The sequence below is a fragment of the Salvelinus sp. IW2-2015 genome, linkage group LG25 (assembly GCF_002910315.2).
Source record: "Salvelinus sp. IW2-2015 linkage group LG25, ASM291031v2, whole genome shotgun sequence".
In the NCBI taxonomy this organism is placed as follows: Eukaryota; Metazoa; Chordata; class Actinopteri; order Salmoniformes; family Salmonidae; genus Salvelinus; species Salvelinus sp. IW2-2015.
In genome coordinates this window covers 7,106,215-7,128,186 of record NC_036865.1, presented here as the reverse complement: position 1 = coordinate 7,128,186, position 21,972 = coordinate 7,106,215, and the positions used below count along the sequence as shown (strand labels likewise).

The window sequence follows — 21,972 nt, the reverse complement described above, 5'->3', positions numbered from 1 at the left end:
CAGTTTCGACTCTCTCTCTCTACCACACCTGCTGTCTTGACCTCTGAATGCTCGGCTATGAAAAGCCAACTGACATTTACTCCTGYGGTACTGACCTGTTGCACCCTCTACAACCATTGTGKTTKTTATTTGACCCTGCTGYTCATCTATGAACGTTGTAACATTTTGAAGAATAATCTGGCCTTAAATGGCCATGTACTCTTATAATCTCCACCCGGCACAGCCAGAAGAGGACTTTCCACCCCTCATAGCCTGGTTCCTCTCTAGGTTTCTTCCTACGCCCCTGCCTTTCAAGGGAGTTTTTCTTTGCCACCGTGCTTCTATATGTGCATTGCTTGCTGTTTGGGGTTTTAGGCTTGGTTTCTGTATGGCACTTTGTGACATCTGCTGATGTAAAAAGTGCTTTATAAATAAATGTGATTGATTGAGTGTAGCCCACAGCCATATGTCATAGCCATATCAGGGCCTAACAACATAAGGACAACTCAGATAATGCTATTATGTTCTTCTGAAATAGACTACATTTTCTTCATATCATGTTTCTTTAGACATGTCTAAAATAAATCATGGATTTATTAGACTTTTTAACAGGTCTGCATCAGTGGCTTATAGACTATGCGTGGAAGCCAGGAGATGCTAAACTTGTTTATGTTAATTTTTGGTAAATTACTGTGAGACCGGCAGTTATTTGCTTGACATTCACTGGCTGACAAAATTTCATGACCGCCACAGCACTACACAACGGAAACTTTTGAGTGTGAAAAACCCAGCAGAGTTGCAGTTCTTGACCCATTTAAACCGGTGCGCCTGGCACCCACTACCATACCCGGTTCAAAGGCACTGAAATAGTTTGTCTTGCCGATTCACCCTCTGAATGGCACACATACACAATCCATGTCTCAATTTCCTCAAGGCTTAAAAATCCTTCTTTAACCCGTCTCCTCGGCTTGATCTACACTGATTGAAGTGGATATAACAAGTGACATCYATAAGGGATCATAGACTGACCAGGAGAATCCGGGTGAAAGCTTTGTCACTGACTCACTCAATGTGTGRAGCTACTTCTCTGTAGTGAGGCGAACTGTTAAACTAGCACTGATAGGATTATTTTCACTTCATTACTTCAGAGTACCAATAAATCCGCAAAGGCACATTACGGGCTGTGTCAAAGGTCCAATTATAACTATGCAAATATGCCACCAATCATATTTCTTTGTCGATTTTCAAAGTTGAAATAGGACTACATGTAATGGAATAAATACATGTTATAGGCTGTTATGTAAAGTGTTGGCTAATTTAAGAATAGGATGTCTTCCATCTGCTTGGATGTTGCCATCCCAGAAATGACATTAATTTCCTCTGCGATTGGCTCCTTTGGGCTTCAATAATTGACAGGCTACTATGCTTTGTTCTACAACGGCTTTGTCCCAGTGTTAAATGGGAGGTGATTTTGCCACTGTCAATGTAGCTTCCCAATTAATTTTTTTTTTTAAACTAAAGCTATCACATTATCCAATGGTGGTCTTAATGTTAATCGTTTTTTCATCAAGGGAATTATATAAATAGTGTAAATAAATAAATTTGTTCTGAGTGGGCCAAGTTATTGTTGATGACATTCATCTCGTGCATTGTCTTTAGAGACCCAAAAGCGGCGGTAGGGTTGGTTGGTAGGACSGTTGCGATTCATTGTGCACAAGGTAAGCGGCTTCTCCTTGTTGATGGGAATTCGCTGACAGAGCACCAGTTGTTTTCGCAGGCAGATGTTGGCGACTGAAGTGGGCTACCGGTTACAACTTTAATTTTAATGCTAAGGAAAATTCGATGACACGTGCTCTTATCGCTAGTTTAAACTGAAATGTATGGTATGCGCTCGGCCACCAATCACTACAGGTAAGAATGTGCCTACGTGCTTTTAACTTTGTAGTAGCCTGTTTTGCAATATGATACAACCACCCTCGAAGTTTGGCATGTACAATGAATGATTATTGGGTTTGTACTTACGTTTTACATGTTTGAATATGGTTGAGTTACCCTACCTCCAATCAAAGGGACATGTTTCGTTTGTTGAGCATATTGGTTTGTTTTCAGCCAAATCAGTACGCTGAAGCTTCGTAAACTTGAAGCTTCGTAGACTTTCAWTGGTTTTTAAATGGTTTGCGAATGTATGTTTTGAATATGAAAAATAGCCTAAAACAATTGTTCAATAACATTTGCAGGTTAATGTTTTTTTTGTTGTGTTTTTTTTAAACAAATATCTCCAATATCACATTTGTGTCGTATACAAGTGAAGCACTGAACAATAGCCTATCCTATAATAATGTAATTATAATCTTCTGTATCGGGTGAAAACAGCTTTATAGGGATTGAGTGAACATTTCATATTCATTCAGGTTTGTGGAAATCAATGCTGTGTGACTGTTGCGCTCAAAAAGAGTGGAGGTCGTGTGTAAATGTTCCACTTAAAAAAAGGATGCTGTGGGGATGAATTATAATTTACTGTATGGGTAGCCATGCTTTATGTTGAATGCTTGATTGAATATTACCGAGTACAATATTCACTTTGCCATTGCGGTTAATTAGAACATTTTAGTTGGGGTTCAAGACTTCGACAAATTGCCATCACCTTTTATGCACTTGAATTATTTTTGGGAACGGGGATTTCAAAGTGACAAGGAATGGCAGCGCTCACACCAGGTGAAGGTCATAAACACATTTCATACAGCCCCTCGTGATATATGTAGACCTGCATCCATGTGTGGATGTGCGCGTTTTAGTGGAAGTGGGTGTTCATGTGCTGATGGAGTGGAGGATTTATATGGTTATTCATTATTATGTAATGCAGGCTAATCTTTATTTGGTGCATACAATTAATAGATTTTTCTTATCATGGGGTAATTTCAAGGTACGTAACGATTCACCGAAACGCATCGTTCCGGGTTCATCTGTCCGCTGGAGCCCAAACCGATCCACATGAAGCATGCATTGGTCAGAAAACCGATTCAAACATTACTAATCTCCGGTTCACTAATGTTTTTTACTCATATTGTTTTATTCCGAAAATTATTCTTATCTGTTGTGACAATTGATGTGTCCTCTCCTGCTGTTCAGTAGCCCACCGAACTTGTATGCATGTAACTGCGTGTGACTGTCTGATAACAACTGTGCGTGCGCACGTCGCACAAGTGCGGTAGACAGCTAATCACGCCAACAAGGTAGGTCTATCTCGGTTCTAGGCTATTCGTACATCTGCTCGGCACCGTCAGCATTCAGATATGGCTTTTGCAATATCAAATCATATGTTTTATTAGTTGAATTGTTCAGGTTCGCAATAAAACATATTTTTGATAATTTAGCTTTAAACAGTCATAGTATTTATATTTGGTTATTTTTTTCAATAACAGGTAATTTCATAAAGTACATCAATCATTTCTGCGAGCTGTGCGTGCTGGCATTCATTAGAAAAAGCTGGAGAAGTTCTCCAGTAAAATTCCAAACGTCTAAACTATTGGCTTTTGAGACGGGTGTAAAATTACAAAGTTGCATTATATTAGTTGGCTAAATGTCATGCTAATTACAAAAGATAAATGTTGACATAGAACTAGCCCCCAAAAAAGGGAGGGGGGGCATACATTGATAGTGGGGTGGTAGATGCTCAGCATGCCCTATGGCTCAGCTAAGGGGAAATGGCTGGAAGGGAACCAGCTTTTGTCGAAATAATGGTTAGGGTTTTAAAATGCGATTTTTGACAGTAATTTGACAAAAGATGAATCCCTTCTAGCCATGACACAGCTCAGGTGCAAATACACAACCTTGACATCGACACACACACACTCATCTTAGAGAAGTCATCTCAGACAGATCCTGCAGCAGATATCAGCAGCAGATATTAATTTAAAATGGAAAATTAATATGTTCATGCCAAAAATGTTAGTGTATCGAATCAAACTGAATCGTATCAATTCGTTCCCCTAATCAAACCGAAACTCACCATATAGGACCCAATGCATCTAGATGAGTATGAGAGATGCACATCCCTAGTCATTTCCACTTTAGCCTATTGCTACCCTCAGGCTATGAAGCCTATCAGATTAAAGATAGCTGTCAGCTGTTGGCAAGAGTTCTSAAGCACCAAACAGCTCTAGAGTACATTGATGTTGTTTCATGTAATCAAGTAGTGTATACAAAAGATACTGAGTCAGGTCTGATCTTATCTGGAAAGAAAATAGAAACACTTGACCTGTTCYTGGAGGCTGGAGGTTTTGAAATGTCCCTCTCTCCCAAATATATGTATATTTGTGTGACTTGAGTAACAGCCAAGACAACCGTCTCTGTTCCGGTGCAGCTCTGTAAAAAAAAAACACAATGTTACTTATTTATTTTGCTCTATTTTTTGTTTCAATATATCTCACTGCAGTATGCTTAAACCAGTTGCACAGTAGATTTAGCTCCCAGTCAAGCATGATATTAAAAGAGGAAGAGGGGAGCTGAAGTCTATGTGATTAACATTAACTGGGTTGTGCAGAGAGGTGATGGGAAGTCCCGCTCCTTATCTTAAAAACACCAGTGCTCAGAATGTCATTTCCTCTTCCCACCCAGTGACAACATAGCAGATTTAACACATTTTTWAAAAAGTAATCCAAAGGCAACAAACATGTATTGGATGACGCACAGTGGTAAGGAACTCCTTTCTATCTCTATATCTCCCCTTTTTCCTCCCTGCTGTGCTCGTTATATGCTGTCTGAGGTGTGGGTAGAGACTATGCCCTGTGCAAACATTACTCTGCAGAATTGGTGGTTGGGCAGACAGGCAGTGCTATGAGATGATGAGGTATGGGTGCAGCTGGGACCTGGAGGGTGGCACAGAGCACCAGGTGGCTCATCCCTCCTTCCTGATTCAGATTGATGGGCCTCATCTCCCAACCGCCCACTCTCTGGCCCAGGTGCATCATGGGAGTGAGGGCCAGGGACATTTGGGTTTGGGCTGACCTGGCTGTCCCATCCGTGTGGCCCTTTGTGCCCTGTCTGACTTGGGATAATGCAGTTGCACTGTCATCACTCATCTGGGATGAGGTCTGACGCCAAACATTGCCCTGATGTAGCCAACCACTACCTCAAGCTGTCACAGTGTCCAGYTGTACATTCAGATCAACTATTTTTAGAGATATTTTAAACAAAAAATATTTGATTGTCTTCTTCTTTTTCTTCTTATTTGATCGTTATTATCATCTTCATAATAATAATAATGATGATCATCATCATCTTCTTCTTCATCAGTCCCGCCACCACCAGCACCACCATCTCAAAAGGCAAGCTCCTTTCCAACCACATTCATATCCACTCAAAYCCTGCAGATTTCCCATAATGTTTTAGGAGGCGGGAGCATAGCCACAAGCATCCCAACGCTGATGCAGGGCGACGGGAGCAAGAAACTCGTCTGGAATGATGAGGATAAGTCAATTACAGCCCAAACAGAGTGTTGCATAGGAGAAGGATCCGCTGTGGTTAGCCGACTGCTCAGACAAAGTCCTCAGGGCCTGCTGTGCCTGTAAGAGAGGCGAGCTGGGCTGGTGGAACATATTTATAAAATCAGCTCAGCTCTAAGTGCTGCKGCAGTGTGGGATGTAGTGGGTACTATAATACCTGTTTCCCATGGAAGAAAGCAACGTTTTGACCATTACACCAAGAGGTACTGTATATCAGTCTTGGGCTGAGAGTGACACTGTTTTTAATGTCGCAGGCAGGGTTATCTTATCACGAGACCGTGAACCCTACTCACATTCGCTACACCGACCCAAAACAAACTCTTCTGACTCTGATATTTTTCCACACTGTCCTTTTCAGCAACTGTGGTGGATGCGTAAACTGGCCAGCTCAGTACAGCCCTGCTTGACTTGGTTGCGCTTGGCCGGTAGTGCAAAAATGGTATAAGTCAGTGGTCAGGGTCTTAGTCRCAGTTGCCTTAAGAGGTCAGAGAACAAGTCAGGATACAGGACAAGGAACAAAATGAAAAATCAAGACCACGAGMGGGTCTGACAAAGAGGTGACTCACCAAGCACACCAGGCGGGAAGCGAGAAAACACAGAAAAGGGCAGAACATTTGATCATGTGCTCAGTAACTCAAACATATATATTWTTCCCACCCACTTTTGCCCTTTTCAAGTCAGCTTAAAATCAAATGGTAGACAAGATGACAGGGTTCTGAAATATGGCTGATAACTCTTGAGAGGTTTAATTCGACACTGCTGTGTGTTTGAGGGTGGTCAGTGGATTTGGTGYGTGACAAGTAGAATTTTAGCTGACTGACATACTGTACTTAAGCACATGGCAGATTAGGCAACAGGKCCCTACACTGAAAATGATTGAGACAGTGACAAATATGTATGGCCTCATATCTTAAAATAGCTAGTGCTTTGTGGTTTAGAGATGACTAAAGCTTTATTGACTTCAACACATTTAATGAAAGTGCTGTATGTTAGTCTGTTCAGTGTATGCAAGCTGTCTCTTATACACATCTAGATGTGTATAAGAGACAGGTATGTTAGTCTGTTCAGTGTATGCAAGAGTGGGATTATCTGCAATATCTGAATTTAAGTGTGCAATCTTAGGATGTACAGTGTTCGTGAGGTTGTGTGCCTTCATTTGCATTGATTGGATTTTTTGTAATATTGGGGTGACATTACCCTCTGGTGGCAGGGTGACACTGGCATTGCGGGCTGGATGATTGACAGCTGTCTGAGAAATTGATTAAAATGGTTGTTACTTTCATGTACATTTATTGATGTGTTCAGCCCACAGATTAGTCCAGTAAACCTCAGATCAGTCCAGTGCCTCTTTACGCATGAGCTGACAAAGAATTCCAACAAAGCTAAATTTGACCATAGATGAGGAATGATTATCGTGGACTTTTTCAAATTTTAACATCTCTGTTTTATTGATAAATACTGCATAATTTCCAGAATCCATCCTCGGCTGTGTGTTTCGAACCATTTGTCTCACCTTAATGGGTTTATTTGACATTTAATTCAATCTTATTTCCCTACTTGCTGAGTGAAGACCAAGGATTGTCCAATAAACAATCCAAAACAAATTTCATGAGATGCAAATATTTGGTCTTCATCTGTGATTATTTAAGTGATAATGCCAGAGAAGCCGGAGTTGGAGGATATATTGGCGCGGGTGTTGTTAGGTCCAAGACGAAGTCGAGGGCATTATCACTTTTATACAGTTGAAGTCGTAAGTTTACATACACCTTAGCCAAATACATTTAAACTCAGTTTTTCACAATTCCTGACATTTAATCCTAGTAAAAATTCCCTGTCTTAGGTCAGTTAGGATCACCACTTTATTTTAAGAATGTGAAATGTTAGAATAATAATAATAGCGAGAATGATGTATTTCAGCTTTTATTTCTTTCATCACATTCCCAGTGGGTCAGAAGTTTACATAAAGCATTGCCTTTAAGTTGTTTAATTTGGGTCAAACGTTTCGGGTAGCCTTCCACAAGCTTAACCCAATAAATTGGGTGAATTTTGGCCCATTCCTCCTGACAGAGCTGGTGTAACTGAGTCAGGTTTGTAGGTCTCCTTGCTCTCACACGCATTTTCAGTTCTGCCCACAGATTTTCTATAAGATTGAGGTCAGGGCTTTGTGATGGCCACTCCAAAACCTTGACTTTGTTTTCCTTAAGCCATTTTGCCACAACTTTGGAAGTATGCTTGGGGTCATTGTCCATTTGGAAGACCCATTTGCGACCAAGCTTTAACTTCATGACTGATGTCTTTGGATGTTGCTTCAATATATCCACAGAACGTTTTGTTGCTTCTTCCTTGCTGAGCGGCCTTCCAGGATATGTTGATATAGGACTCGTTTTACTATGGATATAGATACATTTGTACCTGTTTCCTCCAGCATCTTCACAAGGTCCTTTGTTGTTGTTCAGGGATTGATTTGCACTTTTGGCACCAAAGTACGTTCATCTCTAGGAGACAGAACCCGTCTCCTTCCTGAGCGGTATGACGGCCACGTGGTCCCATGGTGTTTATACTTGCGTACTATTGTTTGTACGGATGAACGTGGTACCTTCAGGCGTTTGGAAATTGCTCCCAAGGATGAACCAGACTTGTGGAGATCTACAAAAAAAAATTCTGAGGTCTTGTCCTGATTTCTTTTGATTTTCCCATGATGTCAAGCAAAGAGGCACTGAGTTTGAAGGTAGGCCTTGAAATACATCCACAGGTACACCTCCAATTGACTCAAATGATGTCAATTAGCCTATCAGAAGCTTCTAAAGCCATGACATCATTTTCTGGAATTTTCCAAGCTGTTTAAAGGCACAGTCAACTTAGTGTATGTAAACTTCTGACCCACTGGAATTGTGATACAGTGAATTATAAGTGAAATAATCTGTCTGTAAACAATTGTTGGAAAAATTGTGTCATGCACAAAGTAGATGTCCTAACCGACTTGCCAAAACTATAGTTTGTTAACAAGAAATTTGTGGAGTGGTTGAAAAACAAGTTTTAATGACTCCAACCTAAGTGTATGTAAACTTCTGACTTCAACTGTATAATGGGTCACCAACATATTAAAATAATGATTGCCATATTTTAATTACAAAAGTTATTTCTATAGATGTATTCATACTATTTCATCCTTACACAAGATGTATAGTTCCAACACAAATCTAGGGTTGCTACCCAAGCCGGCTGGTTGTTCGTTTTATCGGTTCAGTTGCTAGACTCGATCCAGTCATTCAGTCTTTATGTTCTGTATCTATAGAAGCGACCCAGTCGTTTGCTCTAAATGTTCCATTGCCATACTGGCTGGCAACGTTCTTATCCCTTGCTTGCTAGCTAGCCAACTACGGCTAACTTAAATTCACGGCCAAAATTCTGCAGCCAGAATAACAGCAAAGTAGATGCATTTGAATTTGTTCAAGCTGTTTTCTAGTGACATTTATTTGGATACATCCATACCAATGACCTAATGAGGTACGATTTCGCTTGTCATAGAAAATGTGCTCACTCGTCAGGACACTGTTGTTAAATGCTTATGGCTAGGGGTTCCGCTAGCGGAACAACATTCCGCAGAAAAGGCAGAGCGCGAAATTCAAAAATATTTTGGGGAAATATGTAACTTTCATACATTCACAAGTGCAATACACCAAATTAAAGCTTATCTTCTTGTTAATCTACCCATCGTGTCCGATTTCAAAAATACTTTACAGCGAAAGCACACCATATGATTATGTTAGGTCAGAGCCTAGTCACAAAAACACACAGCCATTTTCCAGCCACAGAGGAGCTAGCCAACAACACAGCAAACACAATCACTTCAAACTGAAGATGGAAAGACTGCAAACTAGCTGCACTTCGTTTCGTTTGACCTTTTTCAGTTGACATTTCTTTGTATATATCCATAAAAATGATGACAGCTGTTTTGTGATTTCGACTGGCTGAGAAACGCTGCCTGCCTGTCTGTCCCGTGCCAACTCCCGACCCCTACACGTTCATTACTATGGGACAGCTGGAGATCGAATTTGAATATTGAAACAATGTTGCAAATGTCGGAGAGACAGACAAAGGTTAATACAAATCTCAGCTGTTGATAACTAAATGTAAGTTTAAAAGAAATGTGAGATAATGTCTAAATGCTTTTTATAGTGGAGATCAAGTTTATAACTTGCCTGGCTGGGCTGGATTGCGCAGTCGGATGGAACAGAGTAAATACGCATTTTAACGTAATATATTTAACCGGTGGTAACTCGTGAAATAGACACCAGCTGGAATGCGCTTTTAACCAATCAGCATTCAGTATTAGAGCCACCCGTTGTATAAAATAACACAATGCATCTGTTTATTAAAGAAATCCAGTACAAAGAGAGCAACATTTCTGTCTCTAAGCATTACTAGGTAACGCTGCAGTTGATGATGCCTACAGTAGCATATCATTTTGCAGCCACATTCCTTTTCACCCAACAGCTAAATGTACAGTCATTTCGAAATCCTTAAAGGGGAGTGCTTTCTAAGGAAGGTAGCAATGAAATGTCTTTCATTGCCTCTACCTAAGCCGAGAGCTTAAGCAGTAGACGTTTCAGATAAGTCATTATTGTGAGGTGATTATTCAGTTCAAATGAAGCCCTGCGGTCATGTCTATAGCTTAGTGAGTTGGTTGTTGGGAGGATGACTTCCAGGATGACTTCCAGGATGACTTCCAGCCAAAGATGTGCTGACTTCTCTTTATAACAGCACAAGACAAATGGGGGAATCTGGATGATATATGTCAGTTCAGTCATAAGATGACCAAGGAGGTCGACAGTTACAAAAACACAGAATGCTCAGAAACATCTGTGATGCCCCTCGGCCAATTTGAGTTTGAAAACAGCACCTGAAAAAACTGGGGTTTGGGATTAAGTTTCACTGGTTCTGAACTAAATATTATTCGGTAGATGGARGTATGCATTGAAAATGCTGGTACAAACTGCACTCGTCAAAACACAATAGACTGAGTATACCTATGTTTATGGATTTAGTGCTCTCTGTATCCTCTTATTTCAGATAGACTCCACTAGACACCTCCACACCTCCAGCAATGATGGCTGTGCTCCGCTCGGGAGGGAGAGTGTTCATCATGCTCCTCATTAGCAGGTAAGATACCTTACGGTAGAAGCGTTACAGGGACTGCCTGGGACCTGTGGGTATGTATGAATGGTGATTTTACAAAAGTCAGTCAACAGTATGAGACATTGTTACATTTCTTTTTTAAATTAGGTGTTACTGGGACCAGTGTGAAGGATTTATTTTTTGTATATATGTGTGTGTTTATATGTGTGTGCGTGTGTAAGAGAGCGATCGAGAGGGAGATATTCTCCATTTTATTATTTTACTGATGCACATCAATACTCAATCATGACTCCCCATGCATTACTCAGAAGCATTGGAATTCTCCACAGAAGCATTGAAATTCWCATTGACACTGCCACGGTGCAGCACCAGTGAGGCAGCCCTCAGCGCCACATGCACCAAGCACTGAGTCAAATCGGTTGTGCTAATGCCTTCAGGGGTCATGCAGAGAGGATGATGGGATGTTGTGGTGCATATTTGACACTTACCGTGACAGGAACTCATCCTGTTCTTGCCAGTCCATTTTGTTGCTGGCACAATATCCTCCATGCACAACTTAGAAAAGTCCAACCCACTGGGTACCACCTTATTCTGCCYTAAAATGTTGGTCCATGGCACACTAGCTCTGGCCCCATCCCCTCTGAGATTAGCATAACAGCAGGAGGCCTGGAAGTCAGTGGTGTCGAGTGTTATATGCTTTGGGTACAGATGCTTTGGTCCAGTGTCCCATCCCACACAGTCTTTGTCCATTCATGCACACAGATAATTGTTTTAATTGTTTATTTATACAGGTTTTTCTCATTGAGATAAAATCGATTTTTCAAGAGAGACCTGGTCCAACAGCCGCAGGGGGAACAGTTTCAGACAAAACAACTGACATACACTGACACAACATTGAACAAAACTATAGACACACATACAATACAACAATTACATATTACCTAAAGAAACGCAACTGTCATAACTAAAAAACTGCTGTCCTAAAGACAATTACACTCTTCTCTGATATTTACATCGACCAAGTGTTTAAACTCCACCAACGTGACTAGATCATCAAATGTTTTAATGTACAGGACCACTGACTTGACTAACTAAAACTATTTCTACCATGACATGTTCTAATTCTTGCTACTGTTAAAAGCAAATGAGAATGGAATCGTAAATTATATTTATTTACTGACCTGATTAAAGAAGAACAGAGATAAAGTGTCATTTAACCCAATATGGCCATATAAATCAGTSTATACCAGTGTTTAAGCCTACGCAAGATCAATGGCGACGAGCCAACGGTGCTGTAGAGATCACAATGATGTGTTGGACGTTTTTGATCTGTACTGAACTAGGGCCGCATGATATACTGAATCAAATGCTCTCAGGGTAGTGGTTGAGGCCTGCAATGTACAGTAGAGTCAAAAGTTTGGACACACCTACTCATTCAGGTTTTTCTTTATTTTTACTATTTTCTACAATCTAGAATAATCAAAACATCAAGACATCCAAAACTATGAAAATAACACATATGGGATCATGTTTAGTAAACCAGAAAAGTGTAAACAATATATATGAGAATTCTTCAACAGTAGCCACCTTTGCCCTGATTGACAGTTTTGCACACTCTTGGCATTCTGTTTTTTCTTTTATCAAACCAGCTTCATGAGCGTAGTCACCTGGAATGCCTTTCAATTAACGGTGTGTCTTTTTAAAGTTAATTTGTCGGAATTTCTTTCGCTCTTTAATGCGTTTGAGCCAATCACAGCTTGTGTTGTGACAAGGTAGGGGTGGTATAACAACGATAGCCATCATTGCTATGATGAAACTGGTCATGACAACGCACAGGAAAGGAAGACCCAGAGCTACCTCTGCTGCAGAGGGAAATATGTCCTTAGGTCTGATGATGTCCAAATGTGAGATTTTTGGTTCCAAACCGAACGGTGTCTTTGTGAGATCCCAAAGTGCTCTGTGAGACGGCTGATCCTCTGCATGTGTGCGTTCCCACCCATGGGAAGCATGGAAAGAGGAGGTGTGATGTGATGGAGGTTGTTTTCTGGTGAAACTGTCTGTGATTAATTTAGAATTCAAGACGCACTTAAACCTAGCATGGTTTACCACAGCATTCTGCAGCAATATGCCATCACATCTGGCTTGCTCTTAGTGGGACTATAATCTGTTTTTCAAGAGGACAATGACCCAACACAGAGTGATGGAGTGCTGCATCAGGTGACCTGGCCTTCACAATCACCCAACCTCAACCCGATTTTTATTTTATTTTTTAATATTTTTTAATTTAACCTTTTAACTAGGCAAGTCAGTTGAGAACAAATTCTTATTTACAATGACGGCCTACCCCGGGCATACCCTATTCAAGGACTACGCTGGGCCAATTATGCYCCACCCTGGAATTTGCGGAACACCTGAGCACAACTCTATGGACTCAGATTTACAACCATCCGCCATTACACATTGTCCACGATTGGTTATAAATTAGTTATCAAATCTAGAGATTGACCAGTAATTCCACAACATTTTAACCTTTACACCAACACAGCATGGTCCACGGTGTCAAATGCCTTTGACAAATCCGTAAAGACAGACACACAGTGTAACTTCTTATCAAGAGCACAGTGGATGTCATTTAAAACCTTCAATGTTGCTGAAACAGTGCAGCGGCCACCCCTAAAACCTGATTGCATTCCATTTAAGATGTTGWTTTCTTGGAGGTAGGCCTTCAGCTGCCTACTAACTATGGACYCCAGTACCTTAGACAGTACAGACAYTGTTGACATGGGTCGATAGTTGTCAAGTAGCGAAGGATCTCCACCTTTTCAGGAGGCAGTACAAAAGCACATTTCCATAGCTTCGTGATTTCCTTAACGTCAAGCAAGAGGTTAAAAATACATGTTAAGGGGGAGCACTGATGTCTGCAGCTAGGCGTAAGAGGCGGGGATCTAGATCTTAAGGGCCAGGGGATTTTCAGGGCTTCGGGGCTTTACGCACTTCTGAAACAGAGAAGGATGAGAAGGAGAACCTGGCGAATGAGTGCACAGGGGTGTTAGGTAAATTCATAGGGGGCTCATTTATACCTTTGACCTTTTCATATAAACTGCCTGCATCTAGAAAATGCTGATTTTAAGGCTTTCAGAATAGAGATTATCTCAGTTACAATCTGTGTGTCTACCAACAATTGTTTGGGAAGCTGTGTAACCTTTTTGCTCTCCAAACCTTTCACTACTTGCCAAATTTTGGAGGGATTATTTAAATTATGAAATTAAAGATCACTCGTTTTTGGGCATTGGATCTTCTCAGCCCAACTTCAGCTGCCCTTCAGCGTTCTACTGACCGTGGCAGTTTTTGGACAGTATAAATACTTTTTTCCATTCAATTAGTTACTTTTAAGAGTAGCTACTTAGTGTCTTGATTGACATTTAATTGGCATCAAATACAACTCTTACAGGTAACCCCAATTCTATTGCACTACATGACCAAAAGTATGTGGACACCTGCTCATCTCATTCTAAAATCATGGGCATTAATATGGAGTTGGTCCCCCGTTTTTTACAGCCTCCACTCTTCTGGGGAGGCTTTCCACTAGATGTTGGTACATTGCTGCAGGGACTTGCTTCCATTCAGCCACAAGAGCATTGGTGAAGTTGAGCACTGCTGCTGGGCGATAAGGCCTGGCTCACAGTTGGGATTCCAATTCATCCCAAAGGTGTTCGATGGGGTTGCGGTCAAGGTTCTGTGCAGGCCAGTCAAGTTCTTCCAAACCGATCTTGACAAACCATTTCTGTATGGACCTCATTGTATGCTGTAGCATTAAGATTTCCCTTCACTTGAACTAAGGGGCCTAGCCCAAACCAGCCCCAGACCATTATTCATCCACCAAACTTTACAGTTGGCAATTTGCATTCTGGCAGGTAGCGTTCTCCTGGCATCCGCCAAACCTACATTCGTCCATCGGACTGCCAGATGGTGAAGCGTGATTCATCACTCCAGAGAACACGTTTCCACTTCTCCAGAGTCCAATGGCAGCGAGCTTGACACCACTCCAGCCAATGCTTGGCATTGCGCATGGTGATCTTAGGCTTATGTGCGGCTGTTTGGCCATGGAAACCCATTACATGAAGCACCCAATGAACAGTTATTGTGCTAACGTTGCTTTCAGAGGCAGTTTGGAACTCGGTATTGAGTGTTTCAACCGAGGACAGATGATTTTTACGCGCTTCAGCACTCYGCAGACCCGTTCTGTGAGCTTGTCAGGCCTACCACTTCGCGGCTGAGCCCTTGTTGCGCCTAGACGTTTCCACTTCACAATAACAGCACTTACAGTTGACCGGGGCAGCTCTAGCAGGGCAGTAATTTTCCYAACTGACCATTCTACTGCCAATGTTTGTCTATGGAAATTGCATGCTCGATTTTATACACCTGTCAGKAACTGGGGTGGCTGAAATAGCCGAATCCACTAATTTGAAAGGGTGTCCACATACGTATATACTGTATATATAGTGTATTTTCCCCAGTGAGAGGCTGACATTCACTGTGGTCCTCTGTAGCAGGTCATGTCCTGCAGACGGTCAGGGATTTCACCAGGCCGCAGGCACGAATTAGCCATGGCAGAACATTAGCAGATTGTTTGAGCGTAATGACCTCCAGTTCTGCTTGTAGCTTCTCGATGACGCAGTGACGGATCCAATGGCTTCATCTCTATCATTGCAGAGAGGGCAGCTCAGCTCAGTGTAGCCCAGTGTATTTTATGGACATAACTAAGTGAGATAACCTTCACCCTCACCATTACCCAGGTGATTTGAAAGATGGCTATTATAGAAGGGCCACCGGAGCATAATGGCACCAACAACCATGACAACGAATGAGATGCAGCCATACAAATATGACCCTTGACCCTGACAWTGTTAACTCTGCCGAGGTCATTTCCCAATAGCAAACAAACTAATTTTCACACTGTGGCCTGTGTCATYTCATAACAGAAATAGGACACACAAGCATTATGGAGGTCATAGTTCTCAATCATAGAGGTACATTTATAGTAAGAGGCAATGTCTGAGTGTCAGTCAGTCTGCCCTCAGATAACTACCTCCTCTCATGTCCCTGTGACTCCCCTTGAAAGCACTAGCAACTTCACTACAATGTTTTATTCTCCTCCCATTGGAGAGAATCAAGGATYGAGGCTGGATCACAGCTGGGTGACTTGAAAAAAACAGACATGTTTGGAGAAGATGTTCAAATAATGCAACAGGTACTGTGTAACTGTGTAGCCGTGCCAGATGTATTAAACATGTGTATGAACTGTGACAATCACATAAACATCAAAGGCTATCTATTTTCCCAGTTGGAGTCGTTCATCACGGAACTCAGACAGATCCACGCCCTTTATTTATCCATCTATTACATCAAATAYCCCAACTGTCAATCAGAACCAATTTGCAGTTCTACTGCTTCTGACAGGGTGTTTTGTAAGAAAGAAAAAAATCTGTCAAATMAAATATCACTGAGTTGTTGGAGCATTCCAAGGCTAACTTTACTAGGGTGTTAGGTTGCCCATGCACTTTTCACTTCCCAGTCCCTATTTATACAGTACCAGAGTTTTTGAGATCCACAAAGTCCCACAGAAAATCCTCTGCACAGTGGGGTCATGCATTAGCCTTGTCTTAATATGTTAAGGGTGCGGGAAGTTGTGTTGAGGGATATCATGCCAAATCAAACCTTTTCATCTTATTTTGGGAGTTTGGCCTCTTTTAGTGCGTTGTAGTTCTCCCTAAATCATGCTGAACTGGAATTAGCTGAAATCTTCGACCCTACTGTCTTTCAGAATGATACAATACAGAAGTTGATGTTCTACACTCAAAAGTAGGGTGTTTGTAGATATCCTTTCCCCCTGAAGGGAGCTAAAACACTTGCAAATTGTTAATGGCTGTGCTCTGATGTACAGTACTTCAGCCCCATAACTCACTGAGTTAGGACAGGACTCTAATTGGATCGTTCATTGCGTAAAGCCTCGATAGCTCACTTTTTTTTTTACAAACAACAAACACCATTTTCAATCATAGGATGAAGAGTCCCACATGAAAATATACTACAGTATACTGTAGAATTACTATATTTACAGTGCCTTCAGAAAGTATTCACACCCCTTGAGTTTTTCCACATTTTGTTGTGTTACAAGTTGGGATCAAAATGGATTGAATTGTAATTTTTTTGTCAACGATCTACACAAATTACTCTGACGTCAAAGTGGAATAAAAATTTGAACATTTGTAAAAAATAAAACAATAATATAACTTGATTACATAAGTATTCAACCCTGTGTTAATACATGTTAGAATCACCTTTGGCGGTGATTACAGCTGTGAGTCTTGCTGGGTCAGTCTCTTTCAAGTTGGTTGTTGATCATTACTAAACAGCCATTTTCAAGTCTTGCAAAAMATTTTCAATTAGATTTAAGTAAAAACTGTAACCGGGCCACTRAGGATCATTCCATGTAATCTTAGTAAGCAGCTCCAGTGTATATTTGGCCTTGTGTTTTAGGTTATTGTCCTGCTGAAAGGGGAATTTCTCAACAAGGTTTTCCTCTAGGATTTTGCCTGTGCTTATCTCTATTCCGTTTATTTTTTATCCCCCCAAAAACTCCCTAGTCCTTGCCGATGACAATCATACCCATAACATGATGCAGCCACCACCATGCTTGAAAACACGAAGAGTGGTACTCAGTGATGTGTTGTGTTGGATTTGCCCCAAGCGTAACACTTGTATTCAGGACATAAAGTTAATTTCTTTGCCACTTTTTTTGCAGTTTTACTTTAGTGCCTTATTGCAAACAGGATGCATGTCTTGGAATATTTTTATTCTGTACAGGCTTCCTTCTTTTCACTCTGTCATTTAGGTTAGTATTGTGGAGTAACTACAATGTTGTTGAGCCATCCTCAGTTTTCTCTAATCACAGCCATTAAACTATGTAATAGTTTTAAAGCCACRATTAGCCTCATGGTGAAATCACTGAGCGGTTTCCTTCCTCTCCGGCAACCGAGTTAGGAAAGATGTTTGTCTTTGTAGTGTCTGGGTGTATTCATACACCATCCAAAGTGTAATTAATAACTTCACCATGCTCAAAGGGATATTCAGTGTCTGATTCTATCAATTTTTACCTATCTACCAATAGGTGTCCTTCTTTGCGAGTCATTGGCAAACCTCCCTGGTGTTTGTGGTTGAATCTGTTTTTGAAATTCACTGCTCAACTGAGGGACCTTACAGATAATTCTTTGTGTGGTGTACAGAAATGAGGCAGTCATTAAAAAAATTATGTGAAACACTATTATTGCACACAGACTCCATGCAACTTATTATGTTACTTGTTAAGCACATTCTTACTCCTGTAAGGTGTTTAGGATGGCCATAACAAAGGGGTTGAATACGTATTGACTAAAAACATTTCAGCTTTTCATTTGTAATGAATTTGTAAACATTTCTAAAAACATAATTCCACTTTGACATTTTGGGGCATTGTGTGTAGGCCAGTGACACAACATCTCAATTTAAAAAATGTTAAAGTTAAGCTGTTCACAACAAAATGTGGAAAAAGTCAAGGGGTGTGAATACTTCTGAAGGCACAGTATATACTACAGTACTCACTGTTGTGTTTTCTATTGTAGTATAGTTATTTGATTGTTTTACTATCTTTTTAATTAGATTTTTGTACTTTCTCCTTGAGAGAACTTAATAGACAAACACTAAAAGAGCAAATTGTCCATAACCTGTATGTAAGTAGGTTTGTGGTCTGATCAGTTCAGACCTTCTACTCAATTTTATAACCTGTAGGGAACACTATATGGTCTATACTTGGCATGTATGTTTTTCAGTCATGGGTGGCACATATTGGGATATGAGGGCCAGGATTGGGCGGGACATATGCAAATGTTATATTAGTATATCAATACAGTGTGTAGTATAGTATACTACACAATTATATAGTAAGTACTACACATGATCGAGGGATACTACAGTGTGTAGTATCACTTGTCATTTGCCAAAGAGACTGGCCTTTCAGCAATATCAACGTTCAATATGCAACTGGATTTACGGCGCAGTTGTTGATTGGTAGTTTGAAACAACATTCATATTTTCCATGACAATGTTGTGGAACAGGGGTGWGCGCAATTTTGCGCAGTAAAGAATTTGAATTTTAKGAACAACATTTAACAATTTCGTTACGTCCTCATTCCCTTGTTAGAAGGCAGTGTCAATGCAAGATCATGTTGTGCAAAGTGGCTAGAGAGGACTCCCTAATGAGAGCGTGAAATAATTATACAGAAAATATTAACCTACAAGAGTTAATCGAGCTACGTTTGTTTCAGTTGCATCCCATTTAATGAGKGGAAATAAACATAAAATTGGCACCTGTTGTCATTCCTCGCACATATGCGGATCATCATGACTTGCTTACATTTTTACWYTTTTGAGCTATACGAGGAATATAACAGGTTACTTCAGGAAACGTTCTGAATGGACATAGAGAGAATAAGCGAACTCACACCCACACACATCCTAAAAGGACCCATCAATCAAAGCCATCAGCGCATCTTAAAAACACTCAAATCACATTTCTCCTTTCCTAAAAAAGTGCTCTCAACCTAGGCTCAAATCTTGGCTGAAGTCCATCAGAATGTAAGGCTACATTATCCCTGTAACCCTTGTGCAGTCTTAACATTCTGTATACTCCCTTTGTCCTAAGGGTAAAACGCCTTCACTAAAGCCCAAAAACAAAGCAGTTTAATTTAATTTTAAACCCCAAATCTATTTTGCATGAAGAAACAATCTGTCATTCATCACAAATTTTGTGAATATCTGGGTTTTCCCTCTTCACAATGCAGAAAGACTGCAMTTAAATCAGTGGACACCACTCGTTTTTATTACAACACACCTGTCATAATTGTTTTCTTTACTAAAGTAGAGGTTTATTATTATTGTTATTATTATTGCCAAAAGGTACTGCATAGGTGTAAACATATTTTGTTTTAGCAAGAGATAGCACTTGTAAAGCCTAAGAAAGTAGAAGAAATGTGCAGAAAGTAAGAAAGTCATTTTGAATGCATTTTATTGAAGAGAAACAATAACAATTTTGAACTTTTTTGGCAACATAGTGATGTATTCTTATATACTGTACAATGAGGAATTCAACTACAAAATACTAGTCTTCTCCCATTTTTTTTTAAACCATTGCCCCCACCCACAAGGTGTATAAACAACAACAATAAATAAGAATAAAATAAAACTGTGAAGAACATAAATCAATCAACTCTAATTAGCACATGCATGGACTTTGCAGATGTATTTCTCACATGTGCAGCACATAGTATTTGTTTTACAGTCCTTCTTTGGGGAGCAGAATTGCCATCTCCTCCTCTTGCCTGCCCCAGCTGCAGCCTCAGGTGGATCAGGACAAGATTCATCCCCCTGAACAGCTTTCACAAGTGCTGCAGAGGCTGCTGTGCGGGGGAGGCGCTCCCTCCTTTGAATGTGTGGGGTTACAAGTGCCTTTCCCAGCTGCTCCAGGAATACCCTCCTCTTGTTCCGCTTATCAGGCATCCAGGTAGGGTTGACCTTGTTTCATATCACGAAGGCATTGTATGAGGACACGTCAATGATGTTATGGAAGATGACCAGGGGCCAGCAGGCAATCATCCTCCTGGAGCTTTAAGTTCCAATCACCTTGTCCAGGTTGTCAACGCCTCCTTTGTTGTGGTTGTAGTCCAGGATGATGGCTGGCTTRCTYTCCTCACAATCACTAATCTCAGCCGTTTTGTGTAGTGTGCTATGGAGGACCACATTCTTGTTCCTCWTTGGGAGGTAAGATACTAGAGTGGTGGTGGTGGGTGAAGGCAAACTTTGATGAGAAGGCCTCTCTCCCCCTTGTTGCTCAGACTTGTTCTTTATAACTGTACCAACCATAGTGATCTTCTTTTTCAGGAGCTGCTGGCTGAGTTCAATCAGTAGCACACATAATCTCAATTTCCCAGTGTGTGTATGTAAATGATTTTATAACTGCCGGGTCAAAAATGACCCTAAGACAATCTTTGTACACCCTGGTGGTGTACAGCTTTCATGGAAATATGAACAAAGGCAATCACTTTCACTTTTTCTAATGTTGGGGTCACTCTAGGAAAAGTAATCCAATTTCAAGTTTAAAAAAMATCATTTAGGGGTTTTCTCTGCTGGTAAACATAGTGGCGGGTCATTTTTGACCCTCAAGACAACACAAGGGTTAACTGGCACACCTAGAAATACATATCAGAAAGGGGAAAAAAATCAGAAGAATAGCCTTAGTATAGGCCATAAATTAATGTTTAAAATTTGATAGATAAGGCATCTCAAACATCTCAACCAGCTGGTTGAGTTTCCCAATTAGGGTAAACTCATCTAAAAAATAATATATTAGTTAACATTATGTCTGCCTCAGTTACTTGACAGGTCTGGTTAAACCAGACAGGCCTGGATAAATGAGGACGGATTTGAAATATAAATAAAATGATACTTTTGTGTTTTCAAATATTATTAATATAAAAATATATGTAACTGAATGTGTTTACTGTTCTTGTARTGAATAATATCAGTAAATACTGGTATGAATATGAAAATATTTTATATTTGCAGACAAAAAAATCCCAGAATAATATTTGTCCATAATGACTAGCTTTGACTAAATATAATTTCTTTAAATGGGCAAATCAACTGCCTGGTAGAGCATATTTTTCAAGAGTTCCTAAAATTATATAATAAAAACCAATATTTTAATAATTGCATCATTCCGAAATGATGTTTTAGAGGTCAACAACATTTTACAGTCTTGTAATATTCCATTTTATACACAATTAGTACTGAAATTGTGCGATTGAGTTTCGGTTTTGCTAAGATTCAATTCCTGGTTTTTAACCAAAAATGCAGGAGTCTGATAATGAAAACCACATGATCATTTTACTAATTGACATTAGTTGAGGTGATAAAATATGCCAAACAAAATTCATGTTTGATTTCATTTAAAATTGGTTGTCAAAATTTGCTCAACCACCCGGTTGACCTGCATGTTAAAGTGTTATAGCATAATGCTATAAAAGTCAGGGTTTTATTAAATAGGCCTTGGCACTGTACTTTTGTATTGCACATTTAATTAAACTGAAGCATTTGTCAATGTTTAACTTCAATTCACAAAATGTGCATCAGATAAATATATTTTTTGTCCCTGGCTTGTATATCACAGGTGGTGGTCACCTAAATTCACMGTAGGCCTAATATATACTGTAGGCTAGCCTACAAATGGTGGATTAATAGCCCATCCTTTGAATTA

At 40.2% G+C, this 21,972-nt stretch overlaps 1 protein-coding gene across 2 annotated transcripts in view; it reads left to right on the top strand.

Annotated features, from left to right (window-relative positions):
* The first annotated feature begins 1,486 nt into the window (after positions 1-1,486).
* The window catches only part of LOC111951756 (gamma-aminobutyric acid receptor subunit pi), a 78,429-nt gene continuing 57,943 nt past the window's right edge, over positions 1,487-21,972 (top strand). Inside the window, exons 1-2 of one of the 2 annotated variants that reach the window (XM_023969955.3) lie at positions 1,487-1,890; positions 10,557-10,646. In XM_023969955.3, the coding sequence (XP_023825723.1) occupies positions 10,591-10,646 (56 nt within the window). In that variant the 5' untranslated portion in view covers positions 1,487-1,890; positions 10,557-10,590. The remainder of the gene's footprint in view (positions 1,891-10,556; positions 10,647-21,972) is intronic. The other variant, XM_023969954.3, reaches the window with a different exon arrangement.